The sequence below is a fragment of the Neopsephotus bourkii genome, unplaced genomic scaffold, assembly GCF_033783945.1.
Source record: "Neopsephotus bourkii isolate Nb327-2 ecotype Australia unplaced genomic scaffold, CSIRO-AGI_Nbou_v1 NB_1600, whole genome shotgun sequence".
Classification (NCBI taxonomy): Eukaryota; Metazoa; Chordata; class Aves; order Psittaciformes; family Psittacidae; genus Neopsephotus; species Neopsephotus bourkii.
In genome coordinates, this window is record NW_026902076.1 from 487,424 (window position 1) to 510,478 (window position 23,055).

General features: G+C 41.9%; 1 protein-coding gene across 25 annotated transcripts in view; it reads left to right on the forward strand.

The window, feature by feature from the left end:
- Window positions 1-23,055, forward strand: part of HMBOX1 (homeobox containing 1) — a 112,685-nt gene that overhangs the window by 33,933 nt on the left and 55,697 nt on the right. For 23 of the 25 annotated variants that reach the window (XM_061372175.1, XM_061372174.1, XM_061372180.1 and 20 more), the window contains exon 2: window positions 14,877-14,960. In XM_061372175.1, the coding sequence (XP_061228159.1) occupies window positions 14,938-14,960 (23 nt within the window). In that variant the 5' untranslated portion in view covers window positions 14,877-14,937. Of the gene's footprint in view, window positions 1-14,876; window positions 14,961-16,173; window positions 16,256-23,055 lie in introns of all 25 variants that reach the window. The other 2 variants (XM_061372181.1, XM_061372183.1) reach the window with 1 other exon arrangement.

A 23,055-nucleotide genomic window follows, 5' to 3' on the forward strand; every position in this document is an offset into this window, starting at 1 on the left:
CTACATCTCTTTGAGTGTTGGGGCTGAATGGGGTGAGGTTAATGGACTCTGCATCATTTGGTTGGGTTTAAAATAAAGCGTGTGTGCCTGTATAAAAAAACCTCCACAAATATAAAATGTTGCTGGTAGTCTGAATGGTGAATTATAAAGAATCTTCTGTGATCTTTGAAATACAGGGTGTAGCATGGAGACAGAGGAACAGGAAGACATATCGAAAAATGATGAAAGGGCTGGAATAGTTCTTCAGATGGTTTCTGTTCACTGTGTTATCGCTATACACCAGAGTGATCTGCTGCTTTGAAGGCAAGTCAACCTTGCTCCGAGATGCTCTCTTTTGAACTGCTGTTTGAGCTGTTAGGTACCTGACCCATTTGTACAGGAACGAGGAGATACCTTAAGACTGCTTGACTGCATGAAAGGGTAGAGAGCCCAGCTCAGGAAAACAGCTCCAAGAACATGCTTGTGCAAAGGGATTTTAGAAAATAAGCTGTGTTGTGGCTAGGAAGCTTTTTGGTTAGCGGGAAGTTTGGGGTTTTCAGTGCTTTCCATAGGTAGGCAGACCAGGAGATAATACAGCCCGAGGAAGAAAGGGTTTGTACAAACCCTGGATGTGGCACTGGTTCATTCTGGGAGCAAGGAGAAATAGCACAATGGCCCATAGGTATTACAGAAGAACTCAACACTTGGGAAAACATGAAATATCTGAATGTAAGGAATAAATTAATGTTTTGCTAGCTTTCATTTTGTCTCCTTTCCTGCTGCTTCCTGAGCACCAGCCTGGACCCCGTCGTAAAGCACAAATGTCATTCGGTTCAAAACCAGCTATAATAGGTAATGCATTTTCTGCTTGTTTCTGGAAGTGGAAAAACTTCATGATTAATCAGCTATGAGAATAAATTGATGGCAATTCCACCTGTCTTCAGTACTGATAATTTGTTTTAATTCTTCCTATCCCTTTGCCTTCTGTGCCTCTCACAGTTACCGAGTTTCCTGCAGAAATTTCCTGCATTCAGTTGCATTATATTTGAAATAAGGAAGTTTTCAGAGAAGTTAGGAAGTGAAAATGGAGTATATAATGGTAGCCATAACTGTAGCCGTTGCTGCCAGTGACAGCTGTAATTATGTATGGGGTGCATACATTCTAGCAGATGCTTCCCATTTAAACTACACTGGTTTCAGCATAGACCAAATTTAGGATCTAAGCTTGGTGACCGTAGCACTTGCTAAATCTCTCATTCCATCTTCTGCCATTTACTGTCTTCTCAAATGCTCAGTGAGACTTTTTCCTAGTTGTTCTATGGAACAGCTTTGATTTTTCTCACTTTGTGGTTATTTTAAGCTTCAGAAAACAATAAGAATGTACTTTCTTCCCCCCCTCCCCTTTCCCTTGTGCTTTTATGAGGCAGAATCTGTGTAGATAAAGCACAGCTGATCTGTTAGGGATTACTGTTTCTCAGTTATTCTTTTGCTCTTGCATATCATGCCTTTATGTAGAAGAATATTTAAAGGTGCTGTGTAGAACAGCGAGATGAAAGATTCTTTGTACATTGAAGTATTCTGGTGTCACAGGAGTCCACCTGTTCCCCCGTAACTTTTTTTTTTTACAAAAAACCTGAAGTTTATTTAAAGTGATTTTTAGCAATCATAAAAGCTGCTGCATTTTGACAGCCTTAAAAATTGAAAGGCTGTCCCCACAGGTGGTGGCAGCTGCACTATGGCCTGGTATTCAGGGCACAGGAGTAGGAATCAGAAGATCCAGGTTCTGTTCTCATCTTTATCACAGGTGACCTTGAGCCAAGTAGCATGTCGCTGAGGCTCAGTTTTCTGTAGAGAATTTTACCCTGGCTCATGAGGACGTTGTAAAGATTTGCTACTCTCTTAGGAAAGAAAAGACAAGGATAAAAACTTGGCATCGCTATCAAGCAACAGACCTCATCTCCAGTCTCCCAAAGAAGAGAATAATTGGCAGTTTTCAGGATGTAGCACCACAGCCCATTGAAAGTCTTGAAATAACTGGAAGTACTTTTTGTCTGTGCAGCATTGCCTCAGAGGAGCTAACCAAACGTTTATCATGCAGGTCCAAAAAGACTGTTTCTGTTGGCGTGTCCTACCTGAAATCTTAGTAATTTTTGTGGAGAATTGAGCTGACTGAAGCCAGAGGTCCATTTGATGTAGTGTGTCTCAAGTAGTGGTCAGACGATTAATGCACCTATCCAGCTCGTGAAGCTATTCCTCTGATTAAGTAAGGAGGAGTTTTCTTTTTGACCCTTTCAGGCTATCAGCTTAATTCCCAGAAGCTTCAGATTTAATTACCCATATCATTACCACAACATGCATAGCTGCAGATTTTATTAATGACCATAAAATTATAAAATCCTCTATAAAATGAATGCAGATTCCCAGCCAGAATGTCCTTTCACCCATGAGCTCTAGTACAAGTGAATCCCACAGGTTGCTGTAGCTCCTCTCATGTCCATTTGTCAAATGCCGAGCCTAGCTCAATCCGTCTTTCTGCACCTGATTTCCTGCTAATTTACCAACCACTAGTAATACTCTTCTGCATTGTGTCACCAAATTCAGGTTTTCTTGCCTCTAAATTGTAGGTGAGCTAAAGTTTGACCCTTTTAGAAGCCCATTTTCATGCGTTTAGCAGGAGACTGACCTTTACCCCGCTCTGTTTCAAACTCCTTCCGCTCACTGAGTTGCTTTTGTTCCTATCCCTAAATTGTTCTTTAATCCATTTCGATTCCTTTTTCCTGCACAGTGCTTTATGACTTTGTAAATCAGTCTGAGTGGAACAAAATCAAATGCTTTCCCGAGATCCCGATAACTTATGTCCACTGTTTCACTCTTGTCTAACCTAACGATTTGGTCGTATAATAAAAAGGATTTCAGCAGATTTGTCAGGCATGACCTTCCTTTTATGAATTTGTACTGGGTGTCCTCTACTAAATTATGCATTTCCAAATGTTCTGCAATTTTGGCTTTTATCAACACTTGCAATACATTCTCACAGCTGAAGCTGGATTTCCTGTTCTAAGAGAATTCAGCAGAATTCTGTCACAGCCCAAGAAAATACATCAGTTTTTCAGAATTTTCCATAATAAAGCATCCCTAGTTTCGACTTTTTGTCCTCATCTTACTGGGTTCTTGACATGGGAATTAGCATTCTCTTCTGTATAGCTCTGAGAGTACTCTGTGTTCAGGAAATAACAGGCTCGTTGTTGGCAGTTCAGCAGGTTTGCGTGTCACATGTAGAATGAGTTGCTGAGTCTCAGTCCAGTTGCAGGTAAGAGGATGTAGTCTGGTAGCTCAGTCTCGATTTGGTTCCAAGCTTCCTAAATAATTTCATTTGAGACTGGAGGTCAGTTCACCTCTCTGTGCATCTATTTATTTTTCTGGCCTGCTTCCTAAAGAGTATTTTACATTGCAGGCTTGTTTTGTGCTTTTGTCTGAATATTTATGTGTGAGGAGGGAATGCAAACTCCAAATCCTTCAAGTGTTCTTGCTTAAATCCCTTATGCTTATACCTGCTTTGAACATATAGCTTGCCGCTTGGGCCATGCTTCCAAATACGGATTTCTCTTGGAGGTATGTTCTGACCCACCTACTTTGCACTGCAGATATATTTAGCAAAGTTTTGCCGTAATAGTCCTAAAGCGCTGTCCCAAAGCTGTCATCTGCTCTTCTGCCTACCTCCTTCCCACTTACCTTCCATGCGTCAAAAGCCACCTGCCAGGGTTCTGTTTCTGTGGTCAGGGCTGTCTGCCACAGACACAGCTCCTTTTTGATGGCAGAGTGCAGAGGTTAAACATCCTTGTCCTCCTTGTGTGCTAGTGGCTGGGTAGCACAGATTACCTAGTGTACATGGGGTCAGGGCAACCCCAAGCACAACTACAGGCTGGGTGGAAAATGAATTGAGAGCAGCTGTGAGGAGGAGAACTTTGGGATTTTGGTTGATGAGAAGCTCACCACGACCAAACAGTGGGCACTTGCAGCCCAGAAACCAGCCATGTCCTGGGCTGCATCGCCAGCAGCATGACCAGCAGGTCGACGGAGGGGATCTCCCCCTCTGCTTGCACTCTGGTGAGACCCTCCCCTGCAGTCCTGCATCAAGCTCTGGGTCAACAACATAAGAAGGATGTGGAACTGTTGGAACAAATCCAGAGGAGGCCATGAGGATGCTCCCAAGGGCTGGAGCAGTCTGCTATGGAGACAGGCTGAGAGAGCTGGGCTTGTTAAGCTTGGAGAAGGCTCCAGGGAGACCTTAGAGCAGCTTCCAGTACCTAAAAGGGCTGTCAAGAAATGTGGGGGGGCTTTTGACAAAGGCCTGCAGGGACAGGAAAAGGGGGAATGGCTTTAACCTGACGGAGGGGAGACTGAGATGAGATCTTAGGCAGAAGTTCTTCCCTGTGAGGGTGGTGAGGCCCTGGCACAGGGTGCCCAGAGAGGCTGTGTCTGCTTCTTCCCTGGCAGTGTTCAAGGCCAGGTTGGACAGGGCTTTGAACAACCTGGTCTAGTGAAAGTTGTCCCTGCTTGTGGCAGGGGTTTGGAACTGGTTGAGCTTTAAAGTGCCTTCCAACCATTATGTGATTCTGTGACTATTCTAAATTTGGGTTAATTCCTCCATGTTTGTGGTGAAGATCATGAGTTCTGTGAGAAGCTCCCAAAGTTATGAATGAGACCAGCAGAACTGGAGACTCTGTAATTGAAGTCTTCAAGTAGGGGGAATTTTGTGTTTTTCTTAAAGCAGAATGCATGGGTACATACTTCTTGACCCCAGTCCTGGCTCGTGCAAAGCAAAGGTGCTGTTCAGCCTGGTTCGGTTGAGGGCAGCACAAGAGGTTCTTGCATCTGTATCACAATGCAAGGGCAGACCATCTGGGCATTAAGTATGTTTAAAAACTACAGAAAATGGCTCTTTTTTTTGCCTGGACCCAGCTTAGGGGGGAAAGTATCAGGATACTTGTTGGGTATCTGCCCTGTATCTGCTGTTTATGCCAGTAGGAAATTGCTAGGTTATTGAGATACTTAACTTATGACAAGATTATGGAAGACACTGCATCTAATGGTCTGGCTTTTCTTCAGAAAGCCAGATTCTGCCTCTCTCCTTCAGTCTTCCTGTTAGATGTCATCCAAGATGGATTCCAAGTCCCCAAAAAAAAGCCAAGCCAAAAAGTTCAAGCAAACCTGCACCAAGTGAATCATGCCTGCTAAATATAAACCACTTATTATGGGAAGGAAAAAAATAATGAAAACTTGGATTACAGGTTTAGCAAGCATGAACACATATTCCAGCATATATTGCCGTATTTGTAATTGCCAAACTACTGATTTCTTTGAACTCTGCTGTTAGCATTGTTAAGCACTGTTCCAGACAGTCACTCCTATAAATCCCTGTTGATATATTAAGCAGGAGAAAGCTTTTGCAACAAAAATGCTTAGCTGGCAAGTCATCTCCATTTGGGGAGCGCTGTCTAGGCAACAGGGACAGGTAGAGAAAGTAACTGCTTGCTGTTGCTTGCTGGTTTTGGTTGGGGGGGGACCTTAAAATTCATCCAGTTCCAAGCCCCCTGCTGTGGGCCAGGAGACCTTTAACTAGACCAGGCTACTCAAAGACCCGTCCAACCTGGCCTTGAACACTGCCAGGGATGGGACATTCACTTGCTGAGCCTCCAGTTGATGTTTGCTTGAATGTTATTTCCACTTTTTTATTCATTTATTCATTTGGACAGAAGTGTAAAAGTGTATGAGGTTTCTGTACAGGGTACGCTTCTAGTGTAAGGGCTATAGTTTACTGATCACTTGGTCTCCTTCATATGCTGTTCAGCCAATAAGTAATGACAGGAAAGCCACCTCAGATCATCAAACAAACGTCTTTTTCATGGACAGATAGTATTGTTTTTCAAGTGTGCTATTCCAAATACTGAAGTGCTTCAAACCCTGAAATTATGACAGCACATCACTAAATTCCACCATATATATATATGTATGTTTATTTTCATAGCACCAATATAACCAGAACCTTTTCATCACTGCCAGTTTTCTGGCCAAAGTCTTCTCTGTCTCTTCTGAACTAGTCAGTGGGTAGAAATAAGATGGAGTGTCTTGAGAATAAAGTTGTCAGAGTACAACTTTACCTTGGACAAAAATGATTGTCCTCTTTCACTCGCATCTGCTGCACCATGTACCTCTGCAGGGGTGAAAGACCCCCACAGGCTTTCTGGCAAAGTATGAGAAAAAGAGAACCTGGATGACAGTATTTGCTTGATGTTGATAATACATTTAGAGGTGGTCCTAATGAAAGTCTGAGTCATAGAGAGGAAGAAGAGGGGAAAATGAAAAAGGAAGGTAGAGCTGTGGATCAGTATTTTAAGCACAGCCAGTTGAGAAAAGGTGTGGGGATGGAGAGGGGCAAGGAGACTTGTTTGTTCTGCTGCTGAAGTGAGAACACATCTCCACATCCCAGCCTGGCTCCAGAATAACTGCTGGACTGCAGATTCCCAGATAAAAACAAGTTATATTCCGAAGTGAACAACACATGAGTGCTCTATGATTGGTCATGAGCCTGCCTTCAGTTGTAAGGCAGAGGGCAGGCGTTTGCAAGACTGCTGTGCTTGTATTCTCTCCTTATGGCATGATTTTATGCAGACTTGTTTGGGCGTGGAAAAGGGCTGCATGCTTATTTTATTACAAGTAACTGAAAGCTCACAGAGCTTTTCAGAACATTATTTAATGTTTTGTAAAGTTCTTAACAAGTTTATTCATTGTACATCATGTTATCAAGTTACTGTTTGTGAAAAGGAGATGATAATCTTAAATTAAAAAAATCTATTTTAAAAAAGATAACTCGTGAATTTTATGCAGTGTATTTGCTGTTGTTGAGTGATACCACATTTCTCTTAATACTTTGTGCCATACAGCAAAAAGACCATAAGGCATTACTTCTCTTCCATGCTTGTTCCTGGTACTAGTAATAGCAGACACACTTTTGGTTTCTTTTCTGAAGTCAGCAGCTGGGTGTATGTTCTTCAGCTTGCTTCAGTTGCATGTGCTTACATCGTGCATTAGACATCATCATATTCACATAGAATTGTGCAGTAGCAGTTTTTTGTGCCTGCCAAACGTTTGAGGTACTCCTGCAGCTAATCTCTATCAAATAATCTGATGCCAGGTACGATTTCTGGAATTCTGCTAAAGGATTGGTGGCATCTGTGAAGATGCCAGGGGCTTTCTGCAGGAAAGTCCTAGATAAAGGATGGTCTCTGCTGTTCCAGTCAGATGAATGCTCCGTTTTCTTGGGCCTCTTGTACATTTTGCATTGCCTCCTATTTCCATGCTCTTGAACTTGCCTATCAGCAGCCATAGCCTACATGGCAACAGTGTTAGTCTTCATAGTAGACATTTGTATCCTCTGAGGTAAGCAAGGTGCAGGTCTCAGTGGAATTGACAGCCAAGGGAAGTCCTGTCTTTTAAAGGCTATATTTTAAGCCCAGCATGTAAACCTGCACAGCTTCAGGATCAAAACCCAAGCTCTGTAAGCACTGCAGTCTCTATTGTCCTCCAGACATTGGGAAGACTAGTATGTTTCCTCATCTTCATGTGTCGTGTTAGTAGTAGGCTGAGATTAGTTTATTGAAGTTTTATGTTCTGGATGGATGTTCTGAAGGTACTGCTGGCCATCTTGAACCTGCAGGATGCTGTGCTGTTGCTGGTTTTCCTTCACTTGGGCACCTATTGCTGCATGAGGTATGCAGGGCAACTCTGTCAGGTTCTCCAAAGAGAGCAAGCTCCTAGCTGGGACCTGGAAGCTATGATAGCAGTAGTTTCTTTCTTCCTAGTTTGTACTGCTAGGCTTTATATGCTTTATCTGCATGCTCTTGCACCCAAATTTCAGTCAAACAGGGTAATTGCCAGAAGCTATGATAGCAATAGTTTCTTTCTTCCTAGTTTGTACTGCTAGGCTTTATATGCTTTATCTGTATGCTCTTGCACCCAAATTTCAGTCAAACAGGGTAATTGCCAAAACTGATACTCTGTAGCTAGACTTGAGAGATGTCAAACTGGGGCACTTCAGGAGGTTAAGTTCTACCAGAGCGTATGGCACAGTAGTTCATTTGGGCAGCCTCAGCTGGTGTGAAATTTAACTGCGGCATTCTTAGGGTCATAATGACCAGGTGTGGACCGCACGTGAGCCTGCCTGAATAGACTAAGTAAGCAGAGCTGCTGGCATCTAACAGTGTTCTGCAGTGGAGGTATACTTGTGGCATGCAGACATTAAATTTGGCAATATAGAATCTCATTTCAGTTGGCATAGCTTGTGCTACTATGTCACCATATTCCTAGCAGAAAATTGTCAAGGTAATTAGTGTTAATTGGGATCTTTTCTGAATGAGCCTCTCATTTATTGTATGTTTGGCCCAGGCTTGGACTCAGGGACTTGGCAGTCTCCCATCTGCAGTTCTGTCCAGATGAACGTGTACGCCTCACAGTGTACGTATCCAGAGTTCTGGGTGTAATCCCTACTGTTGGTATGTAAGTGTTTTAAATCTTCATTCTACTTTAGGGTACCTCTTGCCCGTTGTAGCTCTGTAGCAGTTAGCTGGCATTGGACTTCTTCAGCTCTCTGCGCTTGCCATTTGTCTTCTGACATGCAGTTGCTTATTTTGTGACAGCTTCTGCTCTGTTTGCAGCACAGTGTCAAACATTTTTGAACTGAACCTGTCAGCTGAGAGTCACTGTCTCCTTAAAATCTCTCTCGTGTGAATGACCATCACTTTTCCTCATCCATTTCAGTGCTCAAACTGATCTAAGTGTATTAAGATAACCTATTTGATCATTAAGTAAGTGGTTTTTGTAGCAGCTGTTAGCTACAAGTTTGTGTGCTATGAGTTTATTGCTGTCAGTCTTTCGCCATCGAGATTCGCCATGCAATTTTAGCTGGAAAGCTAATTCAAATCTGGCCTCTGGTTTCACGCAGGTTTTTAGAAATGATTGGAAGGACAACATACTGAAATTACGGAGATACAACAGCTTAGGTGCTGGTTGCATTAAGGCTGGAAGCTTATTTGTAAGCAATAATGGAAATATAACCCGGGGTTCTCCACTGAAACCTGTCTGGAGATATATCTTGATAACAGTGTTTCATTTTCCGGCTGCCACTAAGGACAAAGCAATACTTAACAGTGTTCTTTTACTGGGGCTGTGTTGCCTCTTGTGTATCTCTTGGACTTCTATAGTAACTCGGGGGTCCATTCTGATGAAATACAGATGATCTTGCCTTTCTAGAAGTCTTGTGTGAGTTTGGGAAACTCGATGATTTTGTGACCTCAGTTTTTCTGTAGAGAGGATCTGCCTGGTCTCTCGCTTGCGCTATAGGTAATGCCACCTAATTAGGGAAGATTGTTTTGTGTGCGATTGGAGAGGGAAAAGAGAGAAACAATTTAAAGAGCAACTTTTGGCTAATTGTTGTCCAGGGCATGTTGTGGAAGCAATAATTTACCTGCTTGCTCTAAGTTTACCAACTGTGGCTTTATTGTAAGATTGGGTGTGTTTTTTCTAAAGGGGAAAAGGGTTCTTTTGTTGTTTTCTTCTCAGTTAAAGAGTCCTGAGGAAGAAGAGAATCCAGTCCCTTCAAAAAACAATTTGCTGCAGGCTTGGCATGATGCTATTATATTCCTTCACCATAATCCCAAAATATGGCTTTCTTCTGTGTTGTACTGTGAAGGCTTGGCAAACCAACACACTCTTTATGATAAGACTGAAAACATCATTGATTTGGTTTAACTTCTGAGCAGTTTCTTCAGGAGTTTTTGTGTTCATAAAAAGTATGCTGTCTTGCTCCCTTTAATTCACTAGTGCAGGTTGCCCAGAGAAGTGTTGCAGACTCAAACCTTAGAGATACTCAACAGCCATCTGGACGAGGTCCTGGACAACTGGTGCTGATTGAGCAGGGGGATTTGGGCTAAAGGACCTCAAGAGATTCCCTTCAACCAGCCCTTCTGTGATTCTGCGATTAGAAGGTCATAACCTGTCCCTTAAGATCTCTGCCATAGCAATTCATGCCTTGTTACCTTGCAGCTGAGCCAATGTGCTCCTTGCAAACATGGGTTCAAGGTTACGCAGAAGCTGCAGCGAATGCAGTGACTGTGTTGCTTGTTTAAGCACAAGTTTTGACAAGAGCTTGTTGTGCACCTTCTTGAGGGTCTGCACAAAACTGTGCTCAAAGTACAGATCAACGTGCTAAGTTAAAGTAGTGATATTTAAATAACTTGGAGCCTGGATACTTAGGAAACAACTTTTCTCTTTGCGTTGCAGTACAAAGGCTGCATAAAACTGGATGCTGTGTTCCGCCAAGCCACAGCATGTGCTCGGGAGGTGGCAGTTCTTAGAGAAGGTTCTTAACCTTGCTTTCCAGGGCACAAGTGTAACACATCCTCATGTGGCAGAGCTTTTTTATTTTTCCTCTAATAGGACTATTTTTGGAAAATGGGCTAGAGAGTCCTAGATTAGATTTAGTATTTTGGACACTAGTCCTACTTTTGTGCATGCACACAGATGAATTTATCTGTAAGTTTTGATACAAATGCACTAGCTTGGGTTTTAAAAGCACTGGGTAGACAACAGCCTGGCTGAACATCTCCCAAGAATAAAGGACTCCAAGCTGGCAAAGGAGTGCTTAACAGAAGCTACTGTCTGGAATTTGAAGCCAGATGCATTCAAAGTAGATATCAAGTAGAAATTTGTAATGGAGAGGGTGATTAAGTACTGGAATGAACTAGAATGGACGGATCCTTGGTGTCTTGCTGGTTTTGAGACAAGGTGTCCCTGCACAGAAGTTAAGCCAGGTTAATAGGTTTGTTTTACTTCATGCTGGCCTCAGTTTAGAGAAGGTGAACCAGATGAAATGTAACAGCCTGTGTTTATAGACACGTACAGACACACAGAGTCCAGCCAGAAGACTTGATGATTCCTATAGACCTTAATTTGTACATTAAGTAAAAGACTTAAATTTGGGTGTTTTTTTTACTTCTAGGAGTGCATTGGTTTGTAATTATGCATGGGGTTGGGACTCTGACTTTATTGTAAATTCAGCAGTAGTAGTACATCATTTTCAGGGCTGGTTTTCTTTACTAAGGCACCAGGTTTATGAGCAAGCTTAAACTTGGTTCTTCTGCATTTCAGTAACTGGTAGGGTAATAGTCCTGTTTTAATAGTGGGGCCTGTGTCCTCAGGCAGATACCATGTTCAGCCACTGATAACCATCCCGTGTGGCTTTAAGCCAAGAATTTAGCCCCTGTGTTCATGTTTTACTTGTGATGTTTTTTTTCCCCAAGGACAAAGGCTTTTAATTTCTTGTTTGTTAATCCCTTTATAAGAACTTACCAAGGAAGATATTAGTGAAATACAAAGTGATGGCATTATTTTTTTTACTATGTGACTCACTCAGAAATTAAGAGGGAAAATTAATTTGTCTTCCAAATAAGTGATATCAGCTTCATCTTTACCAAGTGACTTCCTCGTTGCTTCTGGAGGGCATTATGGATCAGGGTGAACTATGCTTCAAAACAATTAACTGCATACAGTGAGAAATGAAGAAAACTGAAGTGGATCTCAAGAATGCATTAAAAATCGGAACTAAAATGGGAATGATTTCATGTCAAGCGAAACAAATGCAGAGTTGATACTCCAGTGCTTCACACTTCCACTTGTCCTTGGCACCAAGAAAATGAGATTTTTAATATTGGAAAAACAGATTGCCATAAAGACTCATCCATTGTAAATTTAAGCTGCCTTTATAGCAACTTAAGCTGGGGACAAGATTGTTCGTTACATCTGATTCTACAACTGCAGTGATGATTTCCAAATTAATACTGGATTTTTTTATTGTCTGTCCCAGTAATAGGAAGGGGAGCTGGTAGTGTTTTCCCGGTGTTAGCAGGTAATTTATTTAATGAATAATGTGGTAGGCCAAAGGTCAGTGAGTGCTTACTTGCGTATCAGCTACAGATAGTGGTGATACCTGCCTTTGCTGCTGTGATCAAACCTGGTTTTCTGCTTAGAGGAGGCTGAGGGAACAGGGGATATAGATTCATGATTTCAGAGTCATGATTTGTTGGTGAGGGAAGTTATGTTGGTTTGGGTTTATTATTATTTTTTTTTTAATTAAAAATTAGAGATGAGGGAGTTGCCTGTTTCCCATCTGTCAGGCCGTTAAATTACAAAAAACTTTAAGCAACCTTTGCATGTGTATGGGGGCAGGAAAGGTATTTCTGTGCTACTGAACTTTAGACCAGCATTGAGTCAAAAACTATTTGTAACCCTTTTCAATAGCAGCTGGTCTGTTCTTGCATCAGGCTTCAGAAGCACTAGCTATCCTTTTTTTCTGTGCAACTGCATTTGCTTTCCCCGGTCCAGCCACCAAAGCAGACAGGAGGATTCCCTGACCTACCATACTGCTTGGCTCTGTCTGTGATGGTTTGTGATTGCGTTCAGACTGTAGCATTGCTGCCTCAACCTTTAACATGGCAAAAATGGAGAATTTCGCCTGTAATCTCAGGAACTCTGTCCTGCTTATTTCTGCTGAAATGCTGTCATCCTCTTGTCTGTGCTCAAAGATCTGGAGTCTCTTGGAAAAGCTCCTTCTTCCTCCTATGTTCTCATCCCAGATTTGGTCTAGATCCTAATGGCTCTTCATTTATAACATCCGAGGCCTTTACCATTTTTCTTCTCTTCCATTAGTATCCCTAATATCATTGTCCTGCCTTTGTCATCTCACACCTGAGTTACTGCAACCTTTTATTCGGCTCTGTGTCTCCTCTCGTGTTCCAGTTTTAATACCGTGTTTCATGATGATGGAAAATGATCTTTTCTTTCCTTTGTGGGTTTGGTTCTTTGCTTCTTCCTCATTCCTCATGCTGGAAGCAAATCTTTCTCTGAGGAATCCAGTTCTCTATCATGAGCCTCTCTGACCTTCAGAAACTTTGTATATATTTAAGACTAATTTGTTCCTTTTTGGAAAACAAAACAGCTCTCTGTATTAACCTCAAAATTTGGCAATAAGTCAACAGCATGATCTCATATTTTTTGTGACTGCTTCAGGGAATATGTTTTAAATGCAGTTAAGAGATTTAGCACAGTAGCGTTTGGTATAGGACTATCTTATAAAGCTTTGGCGTGGCTGATTGTGAGAGACCTCCGTATTTGTCTTTTCCATCCATCAGTACTTTGGTGCCACAGTTTCTCTCCCGTGCCACAGTACATGACCTGGGACAGTATGCTGGGACCACTTATCTTGTCTGTGACCTTGCTCTTGGCAACCTCCTTTCCTTGAGAGGAAAAAGGCAACTTGAGATGTAGATGTGAGCCAAATGAATTGTTTGAGAAATGGAAGCAGCCATCTCAGCAGCCTTCCTGCCCCAAGACACCCACTGCTTTCCTTGGCTACATCTGGGTGGTAGCAGTCCTATGGGGGCAGCCTTAACCCCTCTGGGTGAGCTGGTGCCTGAGGCTGATTGCTGTTACTTCTGGAGGAGCTCATTCAGCCCAGCCTTTTGCCCTAGAAGTTCCAAAGTTTTCCTTCAAGAAGGAAAAAAAATAAAATAAATCCCCCTAAATGATGGTACAGTCTGTGTATGCCCAGTGGGCTCTGCCTGGAATAGGTGCAGTTCTTCCCCAAAGCCTCTAGTGGCATGACAGTGGAAGAGTCATACTACAATGTCTGGGCCACTCTGAACTGCTGAGAAGAGCCAAGATGTGTCCACCCACCAGGCTTGGTTGCTAATATTACAGACATCTCTTTATAGAGCAGAGTGAATTATCCAATGCAAATCCCTGTGCTACTCTACTTACCTGTTTTGTATTCCAAGTCTCATACACCCGTAGCTCAAAGCGTAAATATTCTCTCTGGTTCTTTCTGTATCTTCCTGGATATAATATCCTGTCTTTCTGTTGGTTAATAGTTTGACTTTTTAAAGCAGTTCAGTCCTTGTTAGTTTGTGGAGAAAGACATCAGCAGTGATAGCTAAAGAAAATTCTATTAGGTCATTCCTTTTCAGAACATAGTACCTGTCTTCTAAACTCTTTGCGGATGTTAGCCAAATAATTCTTTTAATAGCTTTTGTGAGTTAAAAGGGTAGGTAACTGTCATAAGGCTAAATGATTGCATAGATTAATTTACTTGTGGCCAAAAGAAATCAATTGTAATTTAAATTTTTGTCTCAGGACTGATTATGCTACCAGCCATCAACTTTCTCCTTAGGAATCTACCACTGGAGTGTCTGTCTGGGATTATATGTGGGCCTGGATTAGTCACAAGATTATCCAGAATAACGTGCTTGAACAAGCTCAGAATACTCAGCTGGTTGGCCTTGTTTAGATCTATGAAGTATCCAGGAATAACTTGAGCCATTATAATCCATAGGATGTTTGTATGTAAAAGATTATTTGCCATACCTTAAAGACCATGGGTCCATGGCAGACTATGTGAAAGCTCCCACTGAAGGTAAAGAAAGAGGCTGAGGCTTTAACAGGCAATTAAGGAAAAAAAAAAAAGAATAAATAGAAGATGATATAAGAAAACTATGTGGTTCTAGGGAGCATTTTTCTTAACCATGGCTATATTTAGTAATTGGTATGCATTCTGCTGGCTTTTAGCAGAGGGATGCATTGGATGACTGAGAAGGACCCTGAAGGCTTTGGTCTTTGGTAATTGTATTTGGTTTTGGTTTTATTTTCTTAAACAGGAAGTTATTTGCCATTCCTCTAAGCCGGTTGTGTAATTATAAGTGAGATAACAAGAAGTTAGAATAAGTCAGAATGTATTTACCTTTCATAGAAATCTCTCAGTTTTCCCATCTTTTCATTGTGTCTTACAGAATGGTGAATAGCACTGAAGACCCTCAAGAGGCTTTGTGACGTCCCATCCCCATGTAAAGTATGCTCAGAACTTTTCCAGTAGTGTAAGTACAAGCTAAAAAAAACAACCCACAAAAATGAAGAGTTGCTTGTGCTTGTAGTTTGGGCTGGCTTGCTTGCTTGCTTCCCCCCCCCGTTAATTTGTCTAAAAAGAGCAGAGAAACGGTTGCAGTGATTATCAACAGTTGGCTAAATTGGAGGGTTCCGCTGGTTTGGTGTTTGTTAGATATTTGAACCAGGGAACAGGAGCATTAAATTTCTCTCTTGGTCTGGTTGATGTGTTTTTTCTACTTTTCTGCCATTGAAAGAAGGGGAACATCATGCAGTTCTTAGAAATTTAGCCTTGATCACAGGAAAGTTACTGTTAAAACAGAGGTCTCCATACATCTACTGAACATACTAGAGGCATACCAGAGCTGTGCAAGAGAGTTTAACACCAGGCTTGGTGAAGCACAATTAGTACACCATTAACGCAGTGTTACATAGCAAAGGCAGAAAACCTGGGGCACCTAACCTAACACTAGAATTGGATGTGTTGGTCCGAGTAATTGCTGCTGTATCTGGAATCCAAGTATGAACTGAAGTTGTCCAAATCTCATCTTTGAATTTCAGCCTATTAATTTGTTCTTCCAAATGACTTCCGTCATAAATCTTCAATGTAATTGGTATCCATGCTGTTTCTTCAATAAGGAAGCAAATGAATTCAAATTTGAAGCTTGTCAGGCTTAAAGGAAAGGATTGACCTGTACTGTGCTGTACATCCATCTCTCATCGGCCAGTCCTATATCACTGTTCCTTGCTCCTGTTCTAGAAGTATGACCAAATTCTTGTCCACTGGCAATCAGATTCTTTAGATACTTTGAGCTCTTGACTTCTGATTGTACCTTATGTCATACTGAGTTGGAAAGAGAAATTCTGTCTATAGAACAGATAGCAAGAAACTGGACAACTGTGAATGAAGACAAATATTCCTAGATGGATTATTACAAGGATGATGGTTATTCATCCAGCACATGAACAGTCACAGTACAAGTGGCAGTGTACTCACAGACTTCTGTAGAGGCACTCACAGTGAAAAGTAACAACCGCCATGGGTTTTGTGTTGGAAACTAAATTACCAGTGTATTTCAAAAAGCCTTCTTGATACAACCATTAATGAGTTATTTTCTATTTCTGGTGGCTTAGTCTTCTATTCAAAACTAGTGGTTTCCTACTTGGTTGCCAGCCTGCTGAGCCACCTCCTCTGCTTTCTTTTAGCTGGAAATATGTTGGATTTCAGTATTAAAATCACCACTTGAAATTGTAAAGATCTAGTTCACAGCAGGAAAGAAGTCTGGAGGTAAGGCCGCATTGCCCTGTGCATCTTTATTACACTGGTAATTCAGAGACTGCAGTGTTCTTAGAGCTCCCCTGTACTTTGTGTGAGCACAGGGATGGTGTGTCAGCTACTACTGTGAATCAGGCTTTTAACATAAATTTCCAAACTGTGAGTTATTTAGCTTTAATTTCCTGTATTTTAGCTAGATTTCAGTCATGTTCTGCCACTGTACATTTTCTGCCCTGTTAATCAGCTTCCACCTTCCCATCCAAGAGGTAACAGCTTTTTCCATTTATTCCAGTATACGTGCAGTTAATACCGTTATTGAGAATGCAATAGAAGTATAGGTGGATGATTTTTTGACTGAGTGAATGCTGGGGTAAACCTCTTTGGAAGGGATTAAAGAGTATTAAATTAGCCTAAATGGGCCAAGATGACCCACTTAGGTATAAAGTTTCCAGATTGAACCACAGATATTGTTGAAAAAGCGCAGGGATCATGGTTTTGGAAGGGGAAAGAAGAAAACAGAGCCTTCTAAAAAAAGGGAAAAAATAAAAGTAAGTTTTAACTTAAATACTGAATAAGATTAAACCGTCTTAAAACTACCATGGTTAGAGGGTAGTTTATTTCTACCAAGGGGAAGCATCCTCTGTCAGAACAGCAAAGTAGGCAGCTGGCTGCAGTTACCATTTCATCTGCTTAATTTTTATCCACAGTTGAATGAGAGTCAGTTCTTGAGAGGAATTTGAAGCATGGGGTGAACACAAGACTCTTTATTTTGGTCTCACAGAAATTAGTCAGTTATCTAAAACTAAGTCTTCCTCTAGCCCATGAAAGAAAATCTCTGTTGAGTTCTCCATAATTACTGAATCTTCACAGACTTAGGGCAGTATTGATTAATTAATACATGTTAATAGAGAGTGTCAATATGGCCATCAGTATTTGTGTTGCATGTTTCAAACTATCTCTCAAGATACAATTTCTGATAGAACTAGACAGTTTCAACAAAATCACTTAAAGTTTACCTGAGTTATCAGGCTGGTTTATGAATCTAATTGCCAGCAGTGACAGAGCTGTCTTGGGAGTGAGTAAAAGCCTGCTGAGTGGAAAGAAAATCAGTGTGAGTAATGCAGATGAAAAAGGACTAGATCGAAGCCTTGTCATTGTTTAGGAAAAACAACAGAAAAAGAGGAACAAGTATGTTGAGCAGTTGATGTCATCTACCTGGATTTGTGTAAAGTGTTTGACACTGTCCCACACGACATTCTTGTCTCTAAAGTGGAGAGACATCAATTTGATGAATGGACCACTCAGTGGATAAAAAACTGGCTGGAGGGCCGCATGCAAAGAGTTGTGGTCAATGGCTCAATGTCCGGCTGGAGACCAGTAACGAGTGGTGTCCCTCAGGGATCGGTGTTGGGTCTTGTTTAACATCTTCATCGCTGACATGGACAGTGGGATTGAGTGCGCCCTCAGCAAGTTTGCCGATGACACCAAGCTGTGTGGTTCGGTTGATACGCTGGAGGGAAGGAATGCCATCCAGAGGGATCTTGACATGCTTGTGAGGTGGGCTGATGCCAACCTCATGAAGTTTAACCGTGCCAAGTGCAAGGTCCTACACCTGGGTCGGAGCAATCCCAAACACAGGTAAAGGCGGGTCAGAGAAGAGGTACAGAGCAGCCCTGCGGAGAAGGATTTGGGGGTGCTGGTCGATGAGAAAATGAACATGAGCCAGCTTCAGTGTGCGCTTGCAGCACAGAAAGCCACCCGCATCCTGGGCTGCATCAAAAGGAACGTGACCAGCAGGTCAAAGGAGGTGATCCTGCCCCTTTATTCTGCTCTCGTGAGACCTCACTTGGAGTATTGTGTGCAGTTCTGGTGTCCTCAACATAAAAAGGACATGGAACTGTTGGAACAAGTCCAGAGGGCCACGAGAATGATCAGGGGACTGGAGCACCTCCCATATGAAGATAGGCTGAGAAAGTTGGGGCTGTTCAGCCTGGAGAAGATAAGGCTGCATGGAGACCTCATAGCAGCCTTCCAGTATCTGAAGGGGGCATATAGGGATGGTGGGGATGGACTCTTCATTAGGGACTGTAATGGTAGGACAAGGGGTAATGGGTTAAAACTTAAGCAGGGGAAGTTTAGGTTGGCTATAAGGAGGAAATTCTTTCCTGTTAGGGTGGTGAGGCACTGGAATAGGTTGGCCAAGGAGGTTGTGAATGCTCCATCCCTGGCAGTGTTCAAGGCCAGGTTGGATGAGGCCTTGGGTGATGTGGTTTAGAGTGAGGTGTCCCTGCCCATGGCAAGGGGTTTGGAACTGGATGATCTTAAGGTCCTTTCAAACCCTAACTATTCTATGATTCTGTGATTCTATGTGAATGATACTGAAGTTGGCATATGGTGACAGACAGTGGAGGCTTAGAAAGTCGTTCTGTCCAGCTTCCTTGAAATGTGACACAAAACTCGTTAGTTAAACTTGGGTGAAAGAGAACTCGGCTAAATTGCTCCTTTTGTCTTCAGTGACAGGGTATCATGTAAATAGTTGTTGTTTTAATCTTCTTTAACTGAAATAGTATCTTGTCTGAGCCCTTACTTTTACTCAAGATAAACCAGATGAATTAATTGATTTCACAAGCAGCTAAGCCATTCTGAAAGGGACCATAAAGCAATCTTGTTGCACATGTGCCTCTTATGCCTGCTTATACTTTTGGCCAAATTGGCTTGTCCTGATGTGTTGAGTTGGTAATAGCAATCATCAGAGCCTTCTCTAAGCTCATCCAGCTTGCTAACCCTGGCAAATACTAGCTATGGGTGGGTTGGTGGTTTGGTTGGCTGATTTTTCTCCTGGGTTCGTGAGCTGAACTGGTCCGTGGTGATTTTCACCAAGTCGTGGAGCTATGCAGAAGGGCTGAAGAACAGGTCATAGCTTGGTTCACCATCTCACCTGCATCTTCAAGTGTTCTTCTCCTTCTCTGAGCAGGATTTGGACTTGCCCTAAGAATATAGGCTGGGTCTTCTCTGTGTCACGCAAGAGGAAATTTCCCTAGTTTGATCTGGGCTGCACAAAGGGATGTTTGTTGCTGTAAGTGCATTAGCTAAGATGCGTGTTTCTTCTTGAAATGCTTTTAAATAAAATATAACTTTTAATATGGAAGCAAACATAGCCAAAACCCCATGTTTTTGCCATTATGATATATGTTCTTCAAGGAGCTGCTGTTACCTATTTGGGTTTGGATTTTAGTTTTCCAAAGTAAACATTTCTCTTTAAGTAAGTGTGTTGGTTGTTACTGCTGGTAATAGATCCTGAGGAGAAAGACTGCCTGAAATACTTCAGAATGTCTCTTTTCCTTTACGTGTGGAAGAGGTGGGGGAAATCCTGGTAATGGCATTGCTTGAAACTTGTCCCGAGCCTTGTCATATCTGATGCCATAGAAGGACCCTGTAGGATGGTTGTATGTGTAGTGAGAAAACCCTCGAAGTCTGGCCAGATGCTTGGTTTGTGTTCTTGCAGAACGCCTGTGTGATTTTGAACAAGTAGTTTTGACTTGTCTGGAGGCCAGGCTTTTCCTGTGAACTCTTGGTCTCAAAAATTAGCCTACTTCTACTTCCCTGCCTTATGGGGATATTCTGTGGGAAGATTTGCTCAAGTATTTAGATACTCCAGCTAGCTTCTCCTTATAGAGAATTCTGAGGTGCTGGGTTTTAATAAAGGAGTGATTAAATTCTGAAGTGAACTGAGGAGGCAGAAGACTGCAGTATACCTACCCTGTAACCTTGACAGCTGAAAACATGACTTGCCAGTCTGGTGGCTAGGTTACATCTATGTTTCAGCTTTATTTCTGCAATGACTGTGTTTTCCTCATGGAATAACAACAGTATTTTGGTGTGTTGGTGAGATTTACTTAGCTGTGTAACTCAAGTACGCACAAGTCCTGCCCTGATTCTGTTACTTAGCTTATGTATCAAAGTTTAGTCTTCAGCTCCCAGATCCAAGAGTAGCTCCTTTGCTCTTGGCACAGGTTTGGGCTTCAGGCCCTGGTTCAGCAGTCAGCTGCCACTACAGCTTTTTTTCTCTGTTAGTCCTTCTGATCCTTAATTCTGCCCTTGAATCCAGCTTCAGAGTTTGAATTCCTGCCTCATTGCTGTAGAATTACGACAATAGTAGGAAACTCAGATTTTTAGAAGCAGGGAAGGTTAGGGTTAGACAGATAAGGTGTCAGTGTGAATCAGTCTGTGCCTTGAGTAGAATTCAGAGTTACCTGGCTCCCAGCCCTGTGCTTAGTCAGAGGTCAGTCCCTTTTGTAAGACTTGGATTATGACAATAATTGGCATTTATATATACATATTTTTTGCCTTGTAAGATCAATATTAAGTTCTCTCTCTCTTTCCCAGAGATGTAAAGCAGATACTATAAAGCAGAGTAAGTTACTCGCCCAAATGGAATCAGCAGCAAAACTGCTAGGGTTTGCTTACTGCCAGTGTGCCAGCATCCAGTAAAAAATATTTTATCAGCAGTAGAGAATGTCAAAGATCTAGTGGAAGAAAAGTTTATGTGGATGAGGAGAATTTGGGTTTGGGGCTCTTTAACTAGCTGAGAAACTTGAAGCCTGCTGAAGAAATGATATGTTGATATTCTTCTCTCAGCTTGCCTTCTGTAATTTGTGTAGCGGTGAGTATTTGATTACGTTGGATTTATTTTCAGAAGTTTCAGGCTGCTCTTATTAATTGTCACCATTTTGATCGAAAGCGTATGGCAGTGTTCTGCATTCATAAGACACTGTTTTGCATTCATAAACAGAACTGGTGACGTTTAACCTCACTAGATAGCTTGTAGACTGATTTCACTCCTTGCTGCAGTATGAGGCTTTCGTTTCCCTTGGATGAGAGCAGTCATTACAAGCATTACATTTTGTTTGTGAATCAGGATGAATGGGAGTAGAGTCCTCTTTGAAAATCAGAACTAAGAGATGCAACTGCAGGAGATGATTATGCTAACGTATGGATAAGGATGGCTCTGTGTTCGTTGACATGATGAGCACTTGAGGCCTGATTTTTTTTCTCTCTCTTGAAAACTGCTACAACTCCACTGAAAACACTGGAGTTGCAACTGATGAGCATAAACGTTGGCTCAGATGAGTCAGATCCTTAATCCTCTGTTGCGCCCCAGAATTCATAGCATCAACTACTGTTTTGAAGGCAGCTTTGCTTAATACAGTGCAAAGCTTTGGGTACTTCTGAAATATTTAAGTTGACTGTGAAAAAAAAGGATATGCACTTGTTCAGTAAAAACAGAAGAGGCCAAAGCTTGAATTTCAGAAGACTAGTGTTATGCCTTAAAGGTCCCAGTTTGGTTCCAATCGTGCCTTAGAGCTGCACTTGATGGGTCACAGTCTTTGCTTCTGAACATGAGTGCATGGTATGCACGGTTTACTTTGTGATATACATCAACCACTCTGCTTGTGGAACAGCTATGGCTTAGCATGAAGATCTTTCTTGAGCATTTTGTAAGAATTAGCTGTGTCCTTTGGGATGGTAATAGTGGGAGAGATGTAGGAAAGGAAGGAGTGAATGAAACTTAACTTGGGTCCTTGGAGCTCACAAAAGTGTGTGGAGAGATAAACAAGCTTGCATAATACAAAGCATGGTTAAAATAATAACAGACTGGGCAGCTGGAAGTGGAGTTTCTTTGTAGTCACTGGTTCTGATAGAAGGCACCCAGAGCTGTAGTTCATGTGAATTAGTTTGTTGAGTATCAGGCTGGTTGATGAGCAGATTATGTTCCCTTTGGAAATAGCAGTGCCATCCTTAATATCCATTTTTGCTTGCTGTCTAGATCAGAGACTTCATGTAGAAGGGAAACATAGCAGCCCAGTCATACCGACCAATGGTGCTTGCAGATCAGTGCGTGGTTTGTGGCCTGGGCATGCAAAGCCACCACAGCTGGAGGACATCTATTTCCACGGTTGTTTAGATAGCGGTGCTCACTAGTACTGTATGCACATACACACAGGAAAACAACTGGCAGGCAAAGAAGTTCAAGCTGTGAGAAAAACCGTGATGGCTGGAACACTTGTTCTGTTAACTAGCTGTAGAAAGTAATTTTTGTGCTGTGTTTTGCCATAACCTTCTTCAGCTGAAAAGTTACATCCTTACCTTGTAATTTTGCTCTTCCATTTAAAGGGCAAAACTGTACTCAGTGATACCAAGAAAGTATATGTTATGTTCCAAAAATGATGGTGCTATCAAAGAGAAGATTACAACTTCTGACGATCCTGCTGGCAGGACAGTGTAGTGCTGTTAGTGTCCAACCCTGGACCAGCTTGTATGTGTCATATGTGAAAGGAGGGCAGAAGCTGGCATCTCCCCCCATCCTGTTTGCTACGGTTAATGTGACTTTATCAGAATCATTCCTAAACCAATTGCCAGGATCCTGTTCAGAACACTTTGGCTGTAGCCCACATCTATATTATGCAGATTATATCAAATATAGGTCTTTTATCAAAAAGTGCAACTGGTGGCAGAGCTTATTAGATAAAGCAGTGAATGGATATTTGGAGAAGCAGAAGAGGATCTCTTCAGTGATGCTAGAGTACTTCCTACTCATGTACAGTGAGTAAAAGAGTGGAGAAAATGATTTCTTGTGATCATTAAGGAGTCCAGAGCCATTTTCTGAAGTGTGAGAGGTGTTAAGGCTGGTGTCTGGCCTTATTCCCAAATAGGTAATTGAAATGCTTTGAACTTCTCAAGTTCAATTGGACATGGACTTAGCTCCTAGCTGTTTTTATGGAATTATTCTGCTGTGTTCAAGCACCTAGAAA